At 45.2% G+C, this 18910-nt stretch overlaps 1 protein-coding gene across 10 annotated transcripts in view; it reads left to right on the top strand.

Annotated features, from left to right (window-relative positions):
- Positions 1 to 1761: 1761 nt before the first annotated feature.
- The window catches only part of Ehbp1 (EH domain binding protein 1), a 275065-nt gene continuing 257916 nt past the window's right edge, over positions 1762 to 18910 (top strand). For 9 of the 10 annotated variants that reach the window (XM_040733240.1, XM_005070382.4, XM_005070380.4 and 6 more), the window contains exons 1-2: positions 1764 to 1931; positions 2752 to 3162. In XM_040733240.1, coding sequence (XP_040589174.1) covers positions 3059 to 3162 — 104 coding nt within the window. In that variant the 5' untranslated portion in view covers positions 1764 to 1931; positions 2752 to 3058. Of the gene's footprint in view, positions 1932 to 2751; positions 3163 to 18910 lie in introns of all 10 variants that reach the window. The other variant, XM_040733241.1, reaches the window with a different exon arrangement.

The following is an 18910-nucleotide window of genomic DNA, read 5'->3' as shown; positions in this document are numbered from 1 at the left end:
ATACAGATGTTCTCATAACATCCTACTTTCCCCTTCTTCAAAGAGTCCTTCCTAGCGCCCCAAGTCACTTTTAAAAACTTGCCTTCTTTAGATTAGGAATGTGCCTGAAAACAATGAACACTTTGCCTGTTTTCATCTCATTTCCAATTTGCTCATTCCTTGTTGAGCATTTTTTGAAAATTTTTGACCATCCCTCCTCAGTTCCTCTCCTCTCCCCATCCCTTCCTCTCTCCCTCCTTTCTCCCTGTCTTCTTTCCCTGCCCTCTTCCATCTCCTATCTCCTGTCTCTCCCCGGTCTCTCTCACACCCCTAGGCAACCATTTTCCCTTGGAACCACATCCCTCGCTGCCTTCTCAGTTTCTTAATTTGACTTTACTGTTTAGTCCCCCAAAGCTACAAATTTATTCTGAGTTCTTTTTCTATACCAGAGGTTTGTGAAACACCTAAGACTGAAAACAAATCTTTGTGTTTTGGGATAGGGAATTTCCTGCCCCTTGAGAAAGTGTCTATATACAGCTTTCACACCCTCAAAAAGGATCTTATAAGCTGGGGTGCTTCACACCTTAGATCACTGGTACTGCACACCTGAAATCCCTGCAGTCTCAGCAGGGCGATCCTGAGTTCGATACATAGCCAGATACTATCTTAAAAAAAAAAGCAACAAACAAAAATCTGTTTGGGCCGGTGCACTCCTGTAGTCCCAGCTCTCTGGCGGCACAGCAGGGGCAGAAGGGTCAGAGTTCAAGACCAGCCCTGGGCTACAACCGAGTTCCGGGCCTTCCTGAGCTGCCAGAGACTTTACTCAACAGGGCCACACAGCGTAGCTCTCGCCGTCCTCTCCCTCGCCTTCAGCCATCCTTTTCAGTTAGTCAGCCACTCCCAGATCCACCCACAGCTCATGCGGGAGGATAACGAGACCGCCAACGAGCACGGGAATGCCAGACGCAGAGAAGACACTGTCCTGTAAACATTTTACGTCCAGCTCAGTGAAATCTGACTGTGGACCTCCTTGGACCTGGGGCGTGGGGCCTGGCAAGGTCAAGGAAAACTCGGGAAGAGTCCAGTGAAATAAGGAGGCTGGCTGTGCAAAATCGCTGGCCGCCAGTGACGCAGGAGAGGAGCGCCCAGGTCCCTGGGTGGGGATGGGAGGAGGGCCGGAGAAGAACCACCGCGCCTCAGGGTACCCAGCAGCGGCTAGAACCAGACCGAGCTCCGCTCCTAGAGCAGGGGCCAGAAGCCCCGCCCGGCAGCCCCGGCCCTTTGACGGACAGCCCCCTTCCGCAATCATTTTCCAGTGCCCCGTAAACACTGCTCACGCCTCCCGCGGCCCTCTCTCAACCACTCAAGGGAATGGGCGGGCTCGTCCTTCGTGCTTCGTGATTTCCATTTTTTTTTTTTTAAAAGGAGGGTAGACCCGGAGGGTTCCACCTCAGGGAAAAAAAAAAAAAAACCCTCCGGGGCTAAGGGGTGGAGCCCGTGTGACCGGCACGAGAATCTGCCAATGAAGTGCCCCTCCCTCCCGAAGGCCCGCCCTCCTGGGAGGCGGGGACTCGCTCAGGCTCGGCCAATGGCGGCGGTGCGGACAGAGGTTGAGCCGCCGTGGGTAGGGTTAGTGTGAGAGGTGCGGCGGGGGAGGTAATGGTGGTGGTGGCGGCCCAGGAAGGCGGGGGAGGGGGCTCCGGGCGCTGAGCGGCGGCCGAGGCAGGGCTGGCTCGGGGGAGGGCGGGGGACGGGGGACGGTCGCAGGGCGCCGCGCCGGGGAGGGGGCGCGGGCGTCGTCCGCCCGGGAGGCTGCAGACCCCGGCTCCCGCGAGCGCCGCGCCGGGCTTCGCCGTTCCACGCGGCTCCGGCGGGGATGGAGGACTCGGTGGCAGCGGCTGCTGCGGCGGCGACGGAGGAGCGGCTCTGAGGAAGGGACAGCGGGATTAGAGGTGTGAGGAGGGCTTGGAGGGGGCCGGGGCTCGGGGGACCGGGCTTGGGGGGTCTAACGGCAACGTTGGGGTGACAGGGGCCGCGGCTGGCAACGCCTGTCTTGCGGAGAGAGGCAGGGTCTGCACTCGGTGCGTGAGGAGACGAGGCTTGGGCCGGCTGCTCCTGATGGGGGGAGGGAGGCACCGCGCCCCGCGCTGTCCGCTGGCCCGGCTGGTCATTGCTTCAAGCCCAGGCAGGAGTTTCCATTCCCCTCCTCCTGGCAGCCAAGGTGAAGGGGAAGCGAAGTGGCCTGGAGCTGGGACCTTGCCCTCCCTCTGCCATGAGATTTCCCTCCACTCCTAGTTCTCCATCCATTTCCCTCTCCTACCGAACCAGCGTTTCTCCCTGCACCCCAGTTTGTTCTAAGCACACATTCTGAGACTCGAGGCTGTTAATTATCGACTGAAAAATAAAGTTCATGTAAAAATCCTCCACTCCTCCCTCTGACTGGTGGTGGGCATTAATCAGCATCCCCGACTTTCCCGCCCTGTTCTCCCTTCTGTGATGCTAGCTAGCTAGGGAGGGAAGGCAGGGCCCGGAGGGGCTGGTGTCTCTCGATTGTTGGTGCTGACAACCTGGTAATATCGCCTGCCTTCGGTATAATTTGTCGTTTCTTCCCTGGTATCTTGCATCCTTGATGTTACTGGCTTTTGAGGCTGGTGTTTTGTTTCATTGTTTGAAAAACATGCCGATAACAGAGGTTGTTGCCGTCTTATCTAACACTTCTCCTGGCTTCTGTCCTCATGCTCTTTCTCTTTTTGTCTGTGTTTTGCTTTTCAGTTCTCCAGAATACACGTCTTATAGCCCCTGAGGTGGAGTGGCGATGTCTCCATGAGGGAACCTCCTCTCACTCACCGCGTCATGTGTAGCAACTGTTCTTGACTGTGCCATTCATCCAAGATAGGATTTACCCTGTGGAAACAGGGAGAAGACGTATGGACTCCAAGCATCATTTCAAGTTTTAGTTTGGTTTTCTTTTTTTGAAAGTACAAACATACATGCAAAGCTCCTGCACTTCGAACCCTCTGCTTCATTAAGGCTGCTGTGTGGTTAACCCAGAACGGTTCCCGTCTGTTGACCTGTCACCATGGCTTCAGTTTGGAAGAGGCTGCAGCGTGTGGGAAAACATGCGTCCAAGTTCCAGTTTGTGGCCTCCTACCAGGAGCTGATGGTTGAATGTACAAAGAAATGGTAAGACGTGCTAGGGACAGAGATTGATGTCTTGCTGCCTAAACACTTTGTCGCTTGAACTTGGGGTGTCTTGGTAGCAGATTTCCCTTTTCCAGTGGTACACAAGTATTTAGAAGCTGGGCAGGGAGCAGAGGACTCTTAACAAGTACTGTGTGTGTACTGTTGCTGCTGGCACTGTCCCTGTGGATTTTAATCGCTCTGTTTCAGAGTATCTCAGAGGACTGCAACTGAGAACACACCTGAGTGCACTAATTTGGGTCTTAGGGTCATTTATCATCAGTGTAAGAGTAACTATTTTTACAACTTAAATTGTTATGCCTGTGTGTTAATGTAACATTTTAATATAAAAGTTTATATTCTATAGACTGGCGATTGTATTTTGTTCTTACTTTTTCATTTATATTTAGAGCACTTTTCAGTATTTGAATGATGGAATGCCAGTCTACACAACCTTAGAAACTCTTTTGTGAAATGCTTAGTCAGGCAACTGCATTTTCTTTTAATCGCTGAGTGGGATACATTTCTTGGCAGGATTTAAGGAAGCAATTAGTAGCAGTGGTCTCTGATTTGCCTCTTCCCATTTGAGCAGAGTAAATTTAGGGCTTTCTTTCATTGCTGTGGATGATAAGAAGCAAGAATTAGTGAGGGGAGAAAAGTTAATCTTAAGCAAATGGTCCTTTGAGTTTTGATTTATTATAGCGATTAAGCACTATTACCACAAAATAAGTCCATTTCATCAAGGGCTGTGACCTCATGTTGGTGATAAGTTCTCCCTGACACCCTTTGCTCTGATGGAGTAAATAGCTTTCTCATCCTAGCATCTTTAGCTTTGTCTTGAGTTTGTTTGGAGCATCATTTAACAATCAGTCCAAGAAATACATGCCGCGTCTAGCCAGTTTCTACCAGGCACTGTTGATTTAGAGACAGATGGCATCCTCCCTGCCCTCAGCTTTCAGGACAGAGTAAAGACACTGATAAAAGTAAATTCTTTGTGATAGGTCCAGTGATGGGAATATACACATGGATATATACACTAGGAATTTTCATCTGTTTCCATCTCCTAGGGATGATACTTCTTTGTAATTCAGTTCCCATGTGCACAATAGTAATGGAACCACTTCATAGAAGATTAAATCATTCGATTCTGTAAAATGCATAGAACAGTGTCAAGGGCATAGTAATGCCCATTGAATGTCAGGGTTATCTATAGAGTTCACAGAGTAGGAAACAAGACTACTACTAGTAAGGGTAAGGGGTGGTGTCTTTAGCTGCTTTCCTGGGCTCTAAGCTGAGTTTTATTTTAGTTAATTTGTTTTGCTTAGTTTTACTCGGATAGTCTGGCTAGCCAGTAAGCCTTAGGGACCGTCTGTCTCCACCTCCCCAGCACCACTGTCATAAACATGCCACTGCGCCTGGCTTTTTACATGGGCGCTGGGGAGCGAATTCAGGTTCTCATGCTTGCGCACAAGCGCTACACTGACTGAGCCATCTCTCCAACTGCAGGCTTCGTCTCAGAAAAGCACAGTAATTGTACAGCAAGCCAGAAAGGCAGAAGCAAAGAACATTAGAGATTCGCTGCATTTAGACAACTTATAGCAGGGTGCACGCTGGGAATTCAAGTAGTAGGTTTGACATCATGAGGCTTTAAGCATAGTATGAGGGCTGGGTGGACTGGGGCATGCCAGTAATTATGGTGGAGGCTGAAGCAGGAAGATTCCAAGTTTGAGGCCAGTTTGGGATATGAATTCAAACCTGAGGGATTACAGTGTGGGAGGCATTTGAAAGCCTAGAAGGACAAATCATAGAAAGTCATGTTATAAATAGCTTGGGCTTTAGAGTGCCAGTGACAGGAAGTTTTGAGATGGAGAAACGGGGCTGTGGGTGGAGTAAGGACCCTAGATGGAGGAGGGTGGGTGACTGATAAGGACAGCTGTTGCAGCAGGTAAGGTGACAAAAGGGTGGGTGACTAGTTAGCTGGGGCAGACGGTACGGAGAGACTGACTGGAAGAGCACTTAGAAAAAAATGATGGGACTTGGTGGCTCTTTCAGTTGAGGAACAGGCAGGAAGGAGTGGTGAAAGAAGTCTAGATTGACACTAGGCTTCTGATTTAAAAGACTCCACTATGAAGGAAGTTGGCCCGAAGGTGTCTGATTCTTAACTTGATAGTAGCCTGGGAACCACAACTTTGAATCTAATTTGATTCCTTGTAAGACCAGGCTGGCTTCAAACTCACACAGACTCCTCAGCTTCTGCCTGTTAGTTCTGGGGCTGTAGGTGTGAGCCCCCACACTTGACTTTAATCTCATTTCTTTTTATTGTCTTTTATTATAGCTGCTTTCCCCCATACTGTATGCTCTGATTATGGTTTCCCTCCCCAATTCCTCTCACCCCTCCTCCCATCTGGAGGCGTCTAAGGGTTAATAATAAAATATGATAAGATAAAACAAGAGCAAACACTCGGAATAGGACAAAACAAACAAGAGGAAGAGATCCCAAGAAAAGGCACAAGAAACAGATACAGATGCAGAAACACTTGTTGACACATTCAGGAATCTCATAAAAACACAAAATCAAAAGCCATAATATATATGTACAACCTGAATAGTAAAAAAGAAAAAAATGGTAAAAATAAAACAAAACAAAACCCCCCAAAAACCCAAATCAAAACCCAAAAGCCCTGATGTGACATTATGAGACAAGGACCCTCTTAAGGTGCCATGGGTCGTTTTCTGTTGCCCACTACCGCTGGGCTGAAGCCGACCCTTAGGAGTTGTTTGTTTTCCCAGCTCTCTCTTTGGAGAAATCTTGCATTTGCAGGCCATTATCTATTGGCCGTAGCTTCTGGGTTAGGGATACGGGCTTTTGTATTTTTATTCTTCTCAGCTATGGGACCATATCTATTGCAGATCTCTGCAGGCTCTGTTCAAACTTGCTTCATTCTCCCTAGTTTAAATGAACTTAGTTCCTGCTGTGCTTAGACGGCCTTGTTTCCTTGGTTTCCATCCCCTCTGGCTATTACTCTCTGCTTCCTCTTCAGCTGGGTTCCCTGAGCCCTGAGGGGACAGATTTGAAGGAGACATCCTCTTTATGGTTGAAGGTTCCTTAAGTCTGTCATTGACTGTGTATTGTCTTGTACACCTCTGTATTTGTTCCTGACTAAAACAGGAGGAGGCTTTTCTCATGATGACTGTGCAAGGCACAGCAGGTATAGCAGACTGTGCAAGGTATAGCAGAGTGTAGTTAGGGGCCGTTTTATTACCACATTCCTTTAGTAGACTGCTAGTATTTGATTGTCCCCTAGGTCCCAGGCTACTTAGATTCAGGTTCTTGGTACCTAAGCAGTGTTGGGTGTGGGTTCCATCTCATGGAGTGGGCCTGGAATTAAATCACACACTCGTTGGTCACTCCCCAAGCTCTGTGCCTCCAATGCCCAAGCGTGTCTTGCAGGCAGGCCTCCATTGTAGATGAAAGGGCTTGTAGCTGGGTTGGTGTTTATATTTCTCTTGTGTTAGTGTGCAAAATACCTTTCAGCACCAACATTTTTAGCTGTTATAGGTGAAGACTGGTAGGCACCAGCTCTACTCCTCTGTTCAGTGAGTGGTGTAGGTGTTATTTTCAGCAATAGGGCTTGCCTTTCCTTAGTGGAGAACAAACAACAGCCTGGGTTGTTTGGGGTTCCCATGAATCCCATTTCTTAACTGCATAGAATATTGATGTCGTTTTTTTTCTGTTAAAATCAGTTTCTTTCTGGGTTTGGTAGTACATACCTAGAATCTTAAGTCTTAGAAGGTTGAGGCAGGAGGATGAGCTCAGGGCAGCCTCTAATACAGAGCCAATTGGAGGTCTGGGTGGGGCTTCATGATACTCTGTTTCAGCAAACCAACCAAACAAACAAAATCAGCTTCTCATGGGGCATGGTGGCTTACATCTGTAATCCAGTCACCACGGAAGCCAGAGCAGGAGGGTCACCCTGAAGTTGAGGCCATCTTGTTCTAGAAACCTCTACTGACAAAGAAAAAAAATCAGTTTCTTTCTTACAATCTGTAGTAGCACCTTTTACGTTCTAACCTTGAGCGACATTCAAGCCATTGTCAGCACATCTTAAGGCAAAAACTCCAGTGAAAATCCAACTATATTAGTTGAATAGGCAACTTGATTGCATCTAGTTATGGCCATTCGGGATCTAGTCGTTAGATAAGTCTATGATTAGATATGGACTTCATACGAGAAGCATTTGAATGCTCTCTAGTGTTCCGATGTAGAGTACCATACCGTGAAGCCTTTCTTGCTTCCATTTAAAAGCACAGTTTGGTGGCTGGGAGATGGCCCAGTGGCTCATAGCACTGGCTGCTCTTGCTGCAGAGGATGCTGGTCTGGTTCCCAGCACCCACCTGGCTGCTCACCAGCTGTAACTCCAGCTGCAGGGATCCACCGCCTTCTCCTGACCTTCACAGGCTCCAAATGCTCAGGTGGCGCCCAGAAATTCCCGCAAGCATTGGTACCCATAAGTAAAAGCAAGTCTTCAGTAAAAATATAAGGAGGTGACAGTGCCAGTGGACTAGCAGACCCACGTGCTGGATAGGGATTTCATTTGTAAGTGGACCCTTTAGTAGAACTTCTAAGTATTTTCATTATATAAAAATTGAATGTAATCATTTTCCGTTAACATTCCATTTGTCTTACTCTTCTTGGAATCCTTGTGAAAATACAAATCAGGCCCAATTTCTAAACTCATATCCTAATCCTATGGTGGTCTTTTTCCTTTTTTCTATTCTTTTTTCATTCTTCATTTAAATACTTGCCAGAACTCAAATTATTTTACATGTGTACTGAATTTAAAATCAGTTTGAAATGTATAAAGAGAGACTTCAACACACGGTGAGAGCATTTTATCAGCGGTGTTTACATTTTTTTTATTATTTACTTTTGCAGTGCTAGGGATTAAGCCCTGGGCCTTGTGCATGGTAAAAAGTGCTCTCTACGCAGCTGCATCCCATCCTACTTAGATGATTTTGGATATTACTTTGGAGTTATGGAAGAAGAAGAAGTAGAGGAGGGAAATCTAAAGATGCTGATCAGATGAATAAAATCAAGTGGCACCAAGAAAACTCAGAATCAACTCACCTGGGCTCATGGGAGCTCACAGAGACTGAGCCGACAACCAGGGAGCCTTCATGGGACTGACTTGGGCGCTCTCTCTGTGTGTATTAGAGTTGTATAGCTTGGCTCTCTTGTGGAACTCCTAATGATGGGAACATGCCTGTCTTTGACCCTTTTAGTAGCTTTTGGGACCCTACTAATCATACTGGATCACCTAGCCCAGCCTTAATCCACGGGGAGGTGCTTAGTCATATTGCAACTTGATATGCCATGTTTTGTTGATACTCATGGGGTGGATTGGGGTGTGGGAGCAGAGCGGGGAAAGGAATGAGGGGTGGAGGGACTGGGAGAGGAGGAGAGAGGGGAAACTGCGGCCAGGTTGTAAAGTAAATAAGTTTATTTATTTAAAAAAAGCAAGTGGCATGCATGAGGAATTATAGATGTGGAGAGGATAAGAAGGTGTGGTGTAAATTAGAGAAGACAGGTTAAACTGTGCAAAGAAAAATAGTATTCCATTAGGACTGTGCTTTTTGGTCTGGTGATTTGTGTACCTAGGTGCCACTGCATTTTAGAACCTTGCTGCTTAGAAATTTTCCTGAGACTCAGGCATTTACATACCTGGAACCAGATCCACCAAATTACAATCTACATTTTAACAAAATCCATGATATATACATTACAATTTAAGGAGCAGTATTTTAAGATCAGTATTTTCAGAACTGTTCTTGACTCTCAGGTAAAACACATGAAAAAATAAACGGACTTGCAAATGACTAGAAAGAAGGCAGAGGCAGGATGGCCTCCAGGAGAGCCACGGTATGTTGCTGGAATAGGACAGTGGGGATCTAGGGTTTGCTTTCCAAAGGAGGGCCAATTATTTCTGCGGCTCAGGGGTAGAGAAGCATCTCCTGTGTTCCCCGCTCATGCTCACAGGCTATGTGCCTGACAGGCCACAGGGTGAGTGTAAAAGAAGTCCATCTGTTTTGCAGGTCTAGTCCACAAGCAGATGCAGGACATGACCTTTGACCAGAGACTGGATTCTGTAGAGCAAAGTTCTGGGCTTTCTTCCTTTATTGACATTTTAAAGTGCTGTCTGTGCCTTTGCTCTGAATTGTGATAACTGGGTCCAAGAGGGTCCATTCAGTACCTGACTCTGAGAGTGTGGTGGTACTAAGACTTGGGCAGAAACTGCAAACAGAATGACTTCTGTTTAACTGAGAGAACAGTATCCTTGAGGTACTTCTTGTCACCGCTTGATTGTCACATAAAGAGGCAATAGTGAATTTGGAGATGGTGGTGGTGGTGGTGTGACCTCTTTTATTGTGGCCCCAGGTCATTTAATTATTAATCTTGGTTTAGGTTATCAACCTCTTGACAAAATTGGCCACTGGAAATGAGTTTGACAGAAGTGACTTTGCTGTCATTTCTCTTCCTGTTGGGTTCTTTTGCTATCTGCAAACCTCTGGCTCTCTGAGCAGTACCTTCATTCCATGAGTTCTTATGAATCGTTACACTGGTGTGTGAGGACACTGTTTAAAGTTGGCAGGGTATAGATAGGATGCTAATTTAACTAGGAGGAAGAATTAAATTCTGGTGTGAGCTCTTTAATATCTGACATGAACTATTATGTATGATGCATACTTTGTGTATATATCTCTCCATCTCTGTATGTGAACACATTATCTGTGGGTTTATAGTTTATCTAATTCTTACTTTGGCGGACTAAAGAGTAATCAAAAGCTGTTTGCTAGAGTTAAACATTGTTTCTTTGTTTTCAGTATCATATACAAATTCATTTTCTTGTTGTTTAAGATAACACTGATTAAAATTTTTTGTGTGCATATGTATGTATGCTTGTATGAATGCATGATTGTGTATGTGTGCACATGTATATGTGTAGTATGTGTATGCACATGTGTGGGTGTTCTTGTGGAGGCTGGTGGGTTTTTTGAGAATGGGTCTATTACTGAGTCCAGAGCTCACGGAACACAGTAGCTGGCCATGGAGCACTGGGGATTATTTTATCTCCACCCCTCTCCCCTGCCTCAGTGATAGAGTTACAGATGTGTCCCCACACCTGTCCCTGTGCAGTTACAGATGTGTCCCCACACCTGTCCCTGTGCAGTTACAGATGTGTCCCCACACCTGTCCCTGTGCTAGAGTTACAGATGTGTCCCCACATCTGCCCCTGTGCAGAGTTACAGATGTGTCCCCACACCTGTCCCTGTGCTAGAGTTACAGATGTGTCCCCACACCTGTTCCTGTGCAGAGTTACAGATGTGTCCCCACACCTGTCCCTGTGCTAGAGTTACAGATGTGTCCCCACAAATGTCCCTGTGCAGAGTTACAGATGTGTCCCCACACCTGTCCCTGTGCAGAGTTACAGATGTGTCCCCACACCTGTCCCTGTGCTAGAGTTACAGATGTGTCCCCACACCTGTCCCTGTGCAGAGTTACAGATGTGTCCCCACACCTGTCCCTGTGCTAGAGTTACAGATGTGTCCCCACATCTGCCCCTGTGCAGAGTTACAGATGTGTCCCCACACCTGTCCCTGTGCAGAGTTACAGATGTGTCCCCACACCTGTCCCTGTGCAGAGTTACAGATGTGTCCCCACACCTGTCCCTGTGCAGAGTTACAGATGTGTCCCCACACCTGTCCCTGTGCTAGAGTTACAGATGTGTCCCCACACCTGTCCCTGTGCTAGAGTTACAGATGTGTCCCCACACCTGCCCCTGTGCAGAGTTACAGATGTGTCCCCACAAATGTCCCAGTACTAGAGTTACAGATGTGTCCCCACACCTGTCCCTGTGCAGAGTTACAGATGTGTCCCCACACCTGTCCCAGTACTAGAGTTACAGATGTGTCCCCACAAATGTCCCAGTGCTAGAGTTACAGATGTGTCCCCACATCTGTCCCTGTGCTAGAGTTACAGATGTGTCCCCACATCTGCCCCTGTGCAGAGTTACAGATGTGTCCCCACACCTGTCCCAGTACTAGAGTTACAGATGTGTCCCCACAAATGTCCCAGTGCTAGAGTTACAGATGTGTCCCCACATCTGTCCCTGTGCAGAGTTACAGATGTGTCCCCACATCTGCCCCTGTGCAGAGTTACAGATGTGTCCCCACACCTGTCCCTGTGCAGAGTTACAGATGTGTCCCCACACCTGTCCCTGTGCTAGAGTTACAGATGTGTCCCTACACCTGTCCCTGTGCAGAGTTACAGATGTGTCCCCACAAATGTCCGAGTACTAGAGTTACAGATGTGTCCCCACATCTGCCCCTGTGCAGAGTTACAGATGTGTTCCCACACCTGTCCCTGTGCAGAGTTACAGATGTGTCCCCACACCTGCCCCTGTGTCCCCTATCCCGTACAGATGTGCCATCACACCTGTTTTTTTTTTTTTTGTGAGAGTATTAAGGATCAAAACTCAGGTTAACATTCTTGCACAGTAGGCATGTTTGAATCATCTTATACTCTAAAAGGTGTATTTCTTTGTGGTATGTGTGTGTGTACATGGGTATGTGGAGCCCTGAGGTCAGCTGTTAGTTTTTGAGACAGGCCTCTTACTTTGCCTGGAACTTGTGTGTTAGACTAGCCTGGCTGGCCATTGAGTCTTGGGGAATCCCGAAGCTGGGATCACACGTGTGCATTCCACATTGTGTGGATTTTGAGTACTGAACTCAGGTTCACATGCTTGTATGACAATCACTTTACCAACTGACTGTCTCCCCAGCCCTATAGTTTCTATTTTAAATATGTAATAAAGTTACATGGTTCAAAATTCAAGAAGCATGAAAAGATGTATTTCACTGAAAATAACTCTTAAGTTGCTCCATTATTTCACACATCTTTACAATCCTTCTTACCTTAGGACTTGAAAAGTAAAAATTAGTTCTTTTCACTGTTTAAGTTTGGTCCTGCCTTTAATCCCAGCACTCGGGAGGCAGAGGCAGGTGGATCTCTGTGAGTTTGAGGCCAGCCTGGTCTACAAGAGAGAGTTCCAGGACAGCCTCCAAAACAATACAGAGAAACCCTGTCTCAAACCACCCCCCCCCAAAAAAAAAAGTTTGGTCCTGCTCTGATAACAATTTAGTTTTCTCATTGGACATAGAAGGCAAAACATACTTTAAATATTAAGTTTAATTTATAAAAGCCAAATTATCTCAAGGAGTATTCATTTCAGGCACACTTCTTCGGGCCACTTAAGTAATGGGCATTTATATACTGATTAATAGAGTGATGTAGTTTTACTTCAGCCTCAATGTAAAGAACTTTTGAGTCAAGAAAAGGAAAACAAATTAATTGGAAAAATGGCTGGTGTAGTTTTGGAAGGTGTGCGTGGAGAACTGTGAAAAGTGGAGAAAGGGATGTGTGAGAACCTTGTTAAAGGCTTTTTGTTTTGTTTGTTTGTTTTTTATTTTAAGTGTGGTAGGTAACCATTGGAAGGATTCGAGCAGGGAGATTTAATCTGCTTTACATTTTCAAAATGTTGTCTTGAGTGCTTTGCAGAATGCACTCTGCCATCAGTAAAAGGAGAAGCTGGAGAACTTGTTTAAAAGCCACAGTAGGCCGTTTGGTGAAACAGTGGTGAGAAATGGCTCAAGGGTGCATGCTCTCCCTCTTTCTCCACCTCTCTTGCACAAGTGTGTGTGTGTGTGTGTGTGTGTGTGTGTGTGTGTGTGTGTGTGTGATGGTTATGTCCCAGGCTGACCTCAAACCTGTGATTTTCCTGCCTCTTTGGCATTTCTTGATCCCATTTTCCTATTTTTTTTTTATCGTTTGAGCATTTCATATATGCTTGTGTGTGTTTTGATCAAATCTGTCCCATTCCTCCTTCTCCAATTCCTTCCCTATCCACCCACTACTTTTCTCTCCCAATTTCATACTCTCTTTCTTTGTAAAACCCGTTGAGTACACTTAGTGTTCCCTCTGTGTGCATGGATGTAGGCCATCTATTGGAGCCTCTCAGGGGCTGACTCTCAGAGAAAACTGACTTTCTCTCTCTCCTAGCAGCCATCAGTTATCCCAAGTGCTTTAGATAGGGATAGGACTTAATGAGCCCTTCCCTGGGATTTTTGACTGGCTTGATCTTGTACAGATCTTGTGCAGGAAGACACTTTGAATTTATGTGTATATCAGCTCTATCATGTCCAGTGCTGTAATGTTTTCCTGCAGATATCTGCTATCTATGTCTCTGTCTCTGTCTATGTCTCTGTCTCTGTCTCTCTGTCTCTCTCTCTCTCTCTCAAAGGTTTATTTATTATGTATACAGTGTTCTATCTGCAAGTACACCTGCATGCCAGAAGAGGCCACCAGGTCTCATTACAGATGGTTGTAGGCCATCATGTGGTTGCTGAGAATTGAACTCAGGACCTCTAGTAGAGCAGCCAGTCCTCTTAACTGTTGAGACATCTCTCCAGCCCTTCTGTGATTCTTAACAGTGTTTCTACCCCCTCTTCTGTGATGATCCCTGAGGGGTGTGTGTGTGTGTGTGTGTGTGTGTGTGTGTGTGTGTGTGTGTGTGTGTGTGTGTGTGTGTGTGTGTCCATTTGGAGCTGAGCGCTCCAGTCTCTTGTTCTCTGCATTTTTGACTAGTTGTGGGTTTTTGTATTGCTCATCATCTGCGAAAAGAAACTTCTAAGGACTGAGAGGTGCACTGACCTGTGGGAATGAGAATAACTAGGGGTCAGTTAAATACTCTGGGAAGAGGGAAGCTCAGTTGAAGAATTGCCTGTGGACCTGTCACAACCTTTTTCTTGATTACTGATTGATGTAGGCCAGCCCAGACCACTGTAGGCAGTCGCAGCCTTAGTCAGGTGGGCCTGGGCTGTATAGGAAGGTAGCTAATGTGACTCATGTACCTTATTTTTTGAAAAATATCCCACTATTATCCCCGTCTCTTGTGTGCATTCATTTATGCATGCGTATAGATCAGAGGACAATTTTGGGAGTCAGTTGTCTTTCCCTTGTGAGCTGGGAAACAAACACAGGTGTCCCGGCTTGTGGCAGGTGCTTCTACCTATGAGTTATTTACTGTCTCTCAGTGTGTTAACTTGTTTCTAATTTTATGATAGTGATCTTAAAAACTGGAATTGATACATGTACTGTTTTATTCAGATTTTAAATGCTTATCCATTGTGAAGTACAGCTTCACAAAACTCAGTTGTGATTGGTCATTTAAGATACATAATAGAGTCTTTTTATGCCATAATTGATCTTTGCTTTGTTTATCTAAATGTTTAACTCTGCCCATGACTAAATATACCTTTAGAACAGATAAGAGTTGACAAACTATAGCCTGAGTCAAGCTGCCTCTAGCTGTTAGAGTACAACCATGTAAACCCTTCCACAAAATGTCTGTAGTTTCTTTTATATTACAATGAGAGTTAAGTCATTGCCACCTAGATTGGATAGTTGCAGAGTTTAAAGTTTTTACTGTCTGACCCTTAAAGAAAAAGTTTTTTTGGGTATAGTGGCTCAAGCTAGTAATTCTTAGGCTACCAAGAGGGTTTTAGGTTAGTCTAGGCTACAGAATGAAACCCTGCTCAAACAACAGAAAACAAAAACAAACAAGCAAGCAAAAAACACCCAAACTAAACAGCATAACCCTAAGTAGGTATGGAACAGAAAAATAAAAAGTTTATTGATTTCTGCTCTGCATTGTAGAGTAACTGCATAAATGGAACTCAGGCATCATACTGTGGCCCTATAGAAAGACTTTGAACAACTCTGGGGAAGACTCAGTGCTGTATATGTACAAAGTGTGTGATTTCTGACAGCATGAAAGTGAACAGGTACTTTCCGAACACCTGATTTCCAAAGTAGGGATGCTCATGTTCCAGGACCTAACTGTTGTGAGGCCAGAGAAACAACCCTGAAGGATTAGGATAGCGTCTGACTTAGTGTACGTCAGTTCAGTAAGTTACCCATTGGCCTTTCTGTCCTTATCTCATGGTCAGAAAGCAAGAAGACTGAAAATGTAACCTGAACATTAAGAGTGTCGTGGAAAAAAAAGAGCTGGTGTTGAAGGCTTAGAGAGACCAGTAGTCAACCAGGGAGCCTAGAGTGTTGAGCCGAAATGAGGTGTTTTGATAATATGTTGGCATTTGGGAAGAGGGAGTACTTGTTTTTGTTTTTGGAGCAAAATCAGTTTATATAGTTTATAGCTCTCTCTTTAGTAGTTGTTCCAAGTTAGTGTCAGGCTGAGTACATGAGCTTAATTCTTTGAGTAGAATAATTAATCTGTCATCATTGTGTGTGTCCTGTAGCAGCAACACACTTAGGATCCTTCTCCCTTCCTTTCTCTCCTCTTTTTCTCCTCTCTGTCCCGCTCCAGGGCCTTAAGCATCAAGTGGGCTACTACTTAGCTTTATACAGACTAAGATCTAGTTCTTCACAGTAGTCACTTAGAAAGCATTTACTTATGTGTATACGTGTGTGTCTGTATGTGTTCATGTGCCCGAGGTGAGAGCCATGCCCTGGAGCTGGAGTCACAAGCAGGTGTGAGCGGCTAGGTGTGGGTGCTCGGAATTGAACTTAGGTCCTCTGCAAGAACAATTCTTGTTCTTAACCACTGAGTAATCTCTCTACCCAGATGGCAGAGTTTCTGAAATGTTTTCTCTCTGTCATTATTTACAACAACAAAAGAAGCCAGGGAGTAAATTGTAGACGTTTTGTAGTAACTTTCTTATGTTCCACTAAATCTTACATTAGTTTTGTAACTTAAAATTTGACATTTCTTAGGATGTGTTTTGAGGCATCAAATGTGTTCTGATACTGTGGGAAATTTCGACAGAAGAGTCGCTGAAGTAGTTCACTGTATGACTTATAAATAGTTCAGTGCTAAGGGGAAAGGGCACAAGCGTTTTGAACTAGTGCTCAGTAGGGTGTTGCTACTCTGCATAGCGTCTGAGAGGGGCGAGCTGAGTATAAAGTGCAGGTGGGGAGATCACTACAGAAACCACTGCACCTCATGCTCTTAGTGTGACGCTTTCAGTAGGCTGGGCTAACAGGAAGCTTGACCGTCTTAATGAATTCTGGTCTTTTCATTTTAAAAACACTTCTAAGTTTAAAAATATAAAAATTGGCCATGATTCAAAGATAGCATAAAGGTCGGTCCCCTGCATATCTATGTCCAGTTTGTCAGCTTGAGAATTTAGAGTAGCTGTGTTGACTAACATAGAGCTCTGTATAGAGCAGAGAGAGCGTCTCACAGGTAGAGCAGGACAGCTGGTACTGCTAGGCCCTGGAGAGAGACCCACTGCACCCTAGACTTAGCAGATTTACGGGCAAAAGAGACACACATGGGCTTATGCAATAATTCTTTTCTTAAAACTTAACCTAAAGAGGGTTGGGTTTTTTTTTATTATTATGAAACCACCCCTCCCCCAAAGGGAAAATACTATGAAAGTGTGTGTGGTAGCATAGACTTCAAATCTCAGTACTCAGGAGGCTGAGGCAAAAACAGTGACTGGGAGAGAGGCCAGGCCTGGGCACATAGTGAGACCCCCAGTGAAAATGAAAAAAATAGAGAATTGCTGTTAAATTGGAAATGTTTCTGTTGGCTTTTAATGAAATTCTTTTAAGATAATATAGTTGAAGAACTGAGTTTTCTGTCATCTAGTTTAAACCACGGGCACAGCTTGGACTATCTAAAAGAATCAACATTTAGTAGAAATCTAGTTCTGTGTTAGCCAGCACAGGAGTTAATAGTCACCCGTGGCTATTTTTAACCTACATTTACATGAAGTAAAATTACAGCTTTACTTCTTCAGTCTTGTTAGCCCACGTTTTGATCACTCAGTAGCCACATGCTGGTAAGTGCTTACATCAGGGATGGCGCTGGGATTCTGTATTTTTCAGGGTTCTAAATTGCCCACAAGCATGAAGTTAGGGTTTACAGCTCCTGTACTTTATTCTTTCTCCAGTTCCTTGCTCAAGGAAACCTTTGCTGGATTCTGGACTGTACTTCCTGTTGATACTCCAGAAATGGGAACAAATTAAGGTTTAGAATTTTCTTGCTGTGGTTCAGCTAATTGGTGATTTTCTTTATTAAAAAAATGTGAGATCCAGTATGATGTAGCTTTGCTGCCTGTGTACCTGTCAGTGTTAATATCGGCATTTGATTGGGTTCACTGATTTAAAGACTGGTTTTAGTTCCTTTCTGCCGCATAGGCAGAGATGTTGAGAGGCTGGTAGGGGTGTGCTTGAGTCTGAGTTGAGTTGTGAACTTGCCAAGGTCTAGCATTGCTGCTGTCCCTCCGGTGCAGCCGGCCCTCACTCCAGCTCCGCTCCTCTTCCCTTTCCTTTCTCCGTGATGGGTACTTTATGCTCACTTTGGTTTCCCTGTGTGTCAGCCCCCAGGGGATTGCCCTGAACTCAGAGGGCGTACCAGAGATGCTTAAAAATGTGACTCACTGGAGCTGAGTGAGTCGTTCTTTTCCTGTGCATGAAATGTGCATGGCATCCGTGTGCCACAGTGCACATGTAGGGGTCAGAGAACAGAACTCGTGGGACTCGGTTCTCTCCTTCCCTTGTGTGTGTTTTGGGATCAGACTCAGGTTGTTGAGCGTGGTGGCAGCGTCTTGCTGACCCCTAAGTTCAGCTTTCAGACTACATCGCCACACTCCTTCCAGTGATGCTGTGGTTTTGTAGAGTTGGGATTTGGGCAGCTGCATGTGAAAAAGAGCAGGTGTCATGAAAATCTGTGTGGAACAGGACACGGCACGAGGGAAGCGGTGGCAACCTGATGACAGGGTTTGAGAAGTCGTTCATTGCTAACGTAAGCAAGCTTTTAGGACCTATATCCTTCTCAGGTTGTTTGGTCCTGACTATGAAATAGGTGGAATGGTTAGGTGTTTCTTCTGACTTGGGGGCTGGGACTCTAAAGAAATTGCCCCTGAAAACCGGAAGGTTTGGGAGCCCCTGCAGCAGGCTTCACGTGTCCTTTATGCCCCCCTTGGCCCTCTGCACTCGTCTGTAGTTAGACTGCTGGACACTGGCCTCTGTCCCTAGTTGGTAGGATTTCTCTGCTGTGAAGCTAACCCATGCCCTTCTGTACAATAGTCATTAAAGCCCAGTCACCGAATCCCATGTGTACTCAAGAGAGGAATTTGTTCCATTTATTGGAAGTATATAAAAAAGTATGAACATATGTTAAAAGCACCACGGAACTAACAAAATTTTGGAATGTGTACCTATCCAATTCTCTAATTTAAATATCCCATGCCTCTAGTTAAAATTCATCAGTAAACTCGACCAGCAACAACTATTAGGGAATTAATATTTATATAGCAGTATTAGTTAATTTATGGACCTTATTCTAATTATTCAATTATTCCAGTAATTCTGTTTAGAAAAAAAGTTTTTTAAGGCCAATCTAAGGTCATATGTTATACTCAACTGTCACTTTTTTGTTGTTGTTTTGTTTAATCTCTTGGAGTTCTTCGGTCCTTGTTAGGGTTTACGTTATTTCCTTATGCCCAGATTCAGGTGTTCTTGTTGAGAGCATGAGAGTGATGTATGTATGATTGAACATGTATTGCTGCTGCTTATTTCTGTAACATGGTTCAGAAATGGCTCTTTGAAATGATACGCATATCTTACTTCTAGTTAATCTTTCATTTGAGTCTGGTCTTCTGATTC

The sequence above is a fragment of the Mesocricetus auratus genome, unplaced genomic scaffold (assembly GCF_017639785.1).
Source record: "Mesocricetus auratus isolate SY011 unplaced genomic scaffold, BCM_Maur_2.0 Super-Scaffold_100029, whole genome shotgun sequence".
NCBI classification, from domain to species: Eukaryota; Metazoa; Chordata; class Mammalia; order Rodentia; family Cricetidae; genus Mesocricetus; species Mesocricetus auratus.
This window is presented reverse-complemented; position numbering and strand designations above follow the sequence as displayed.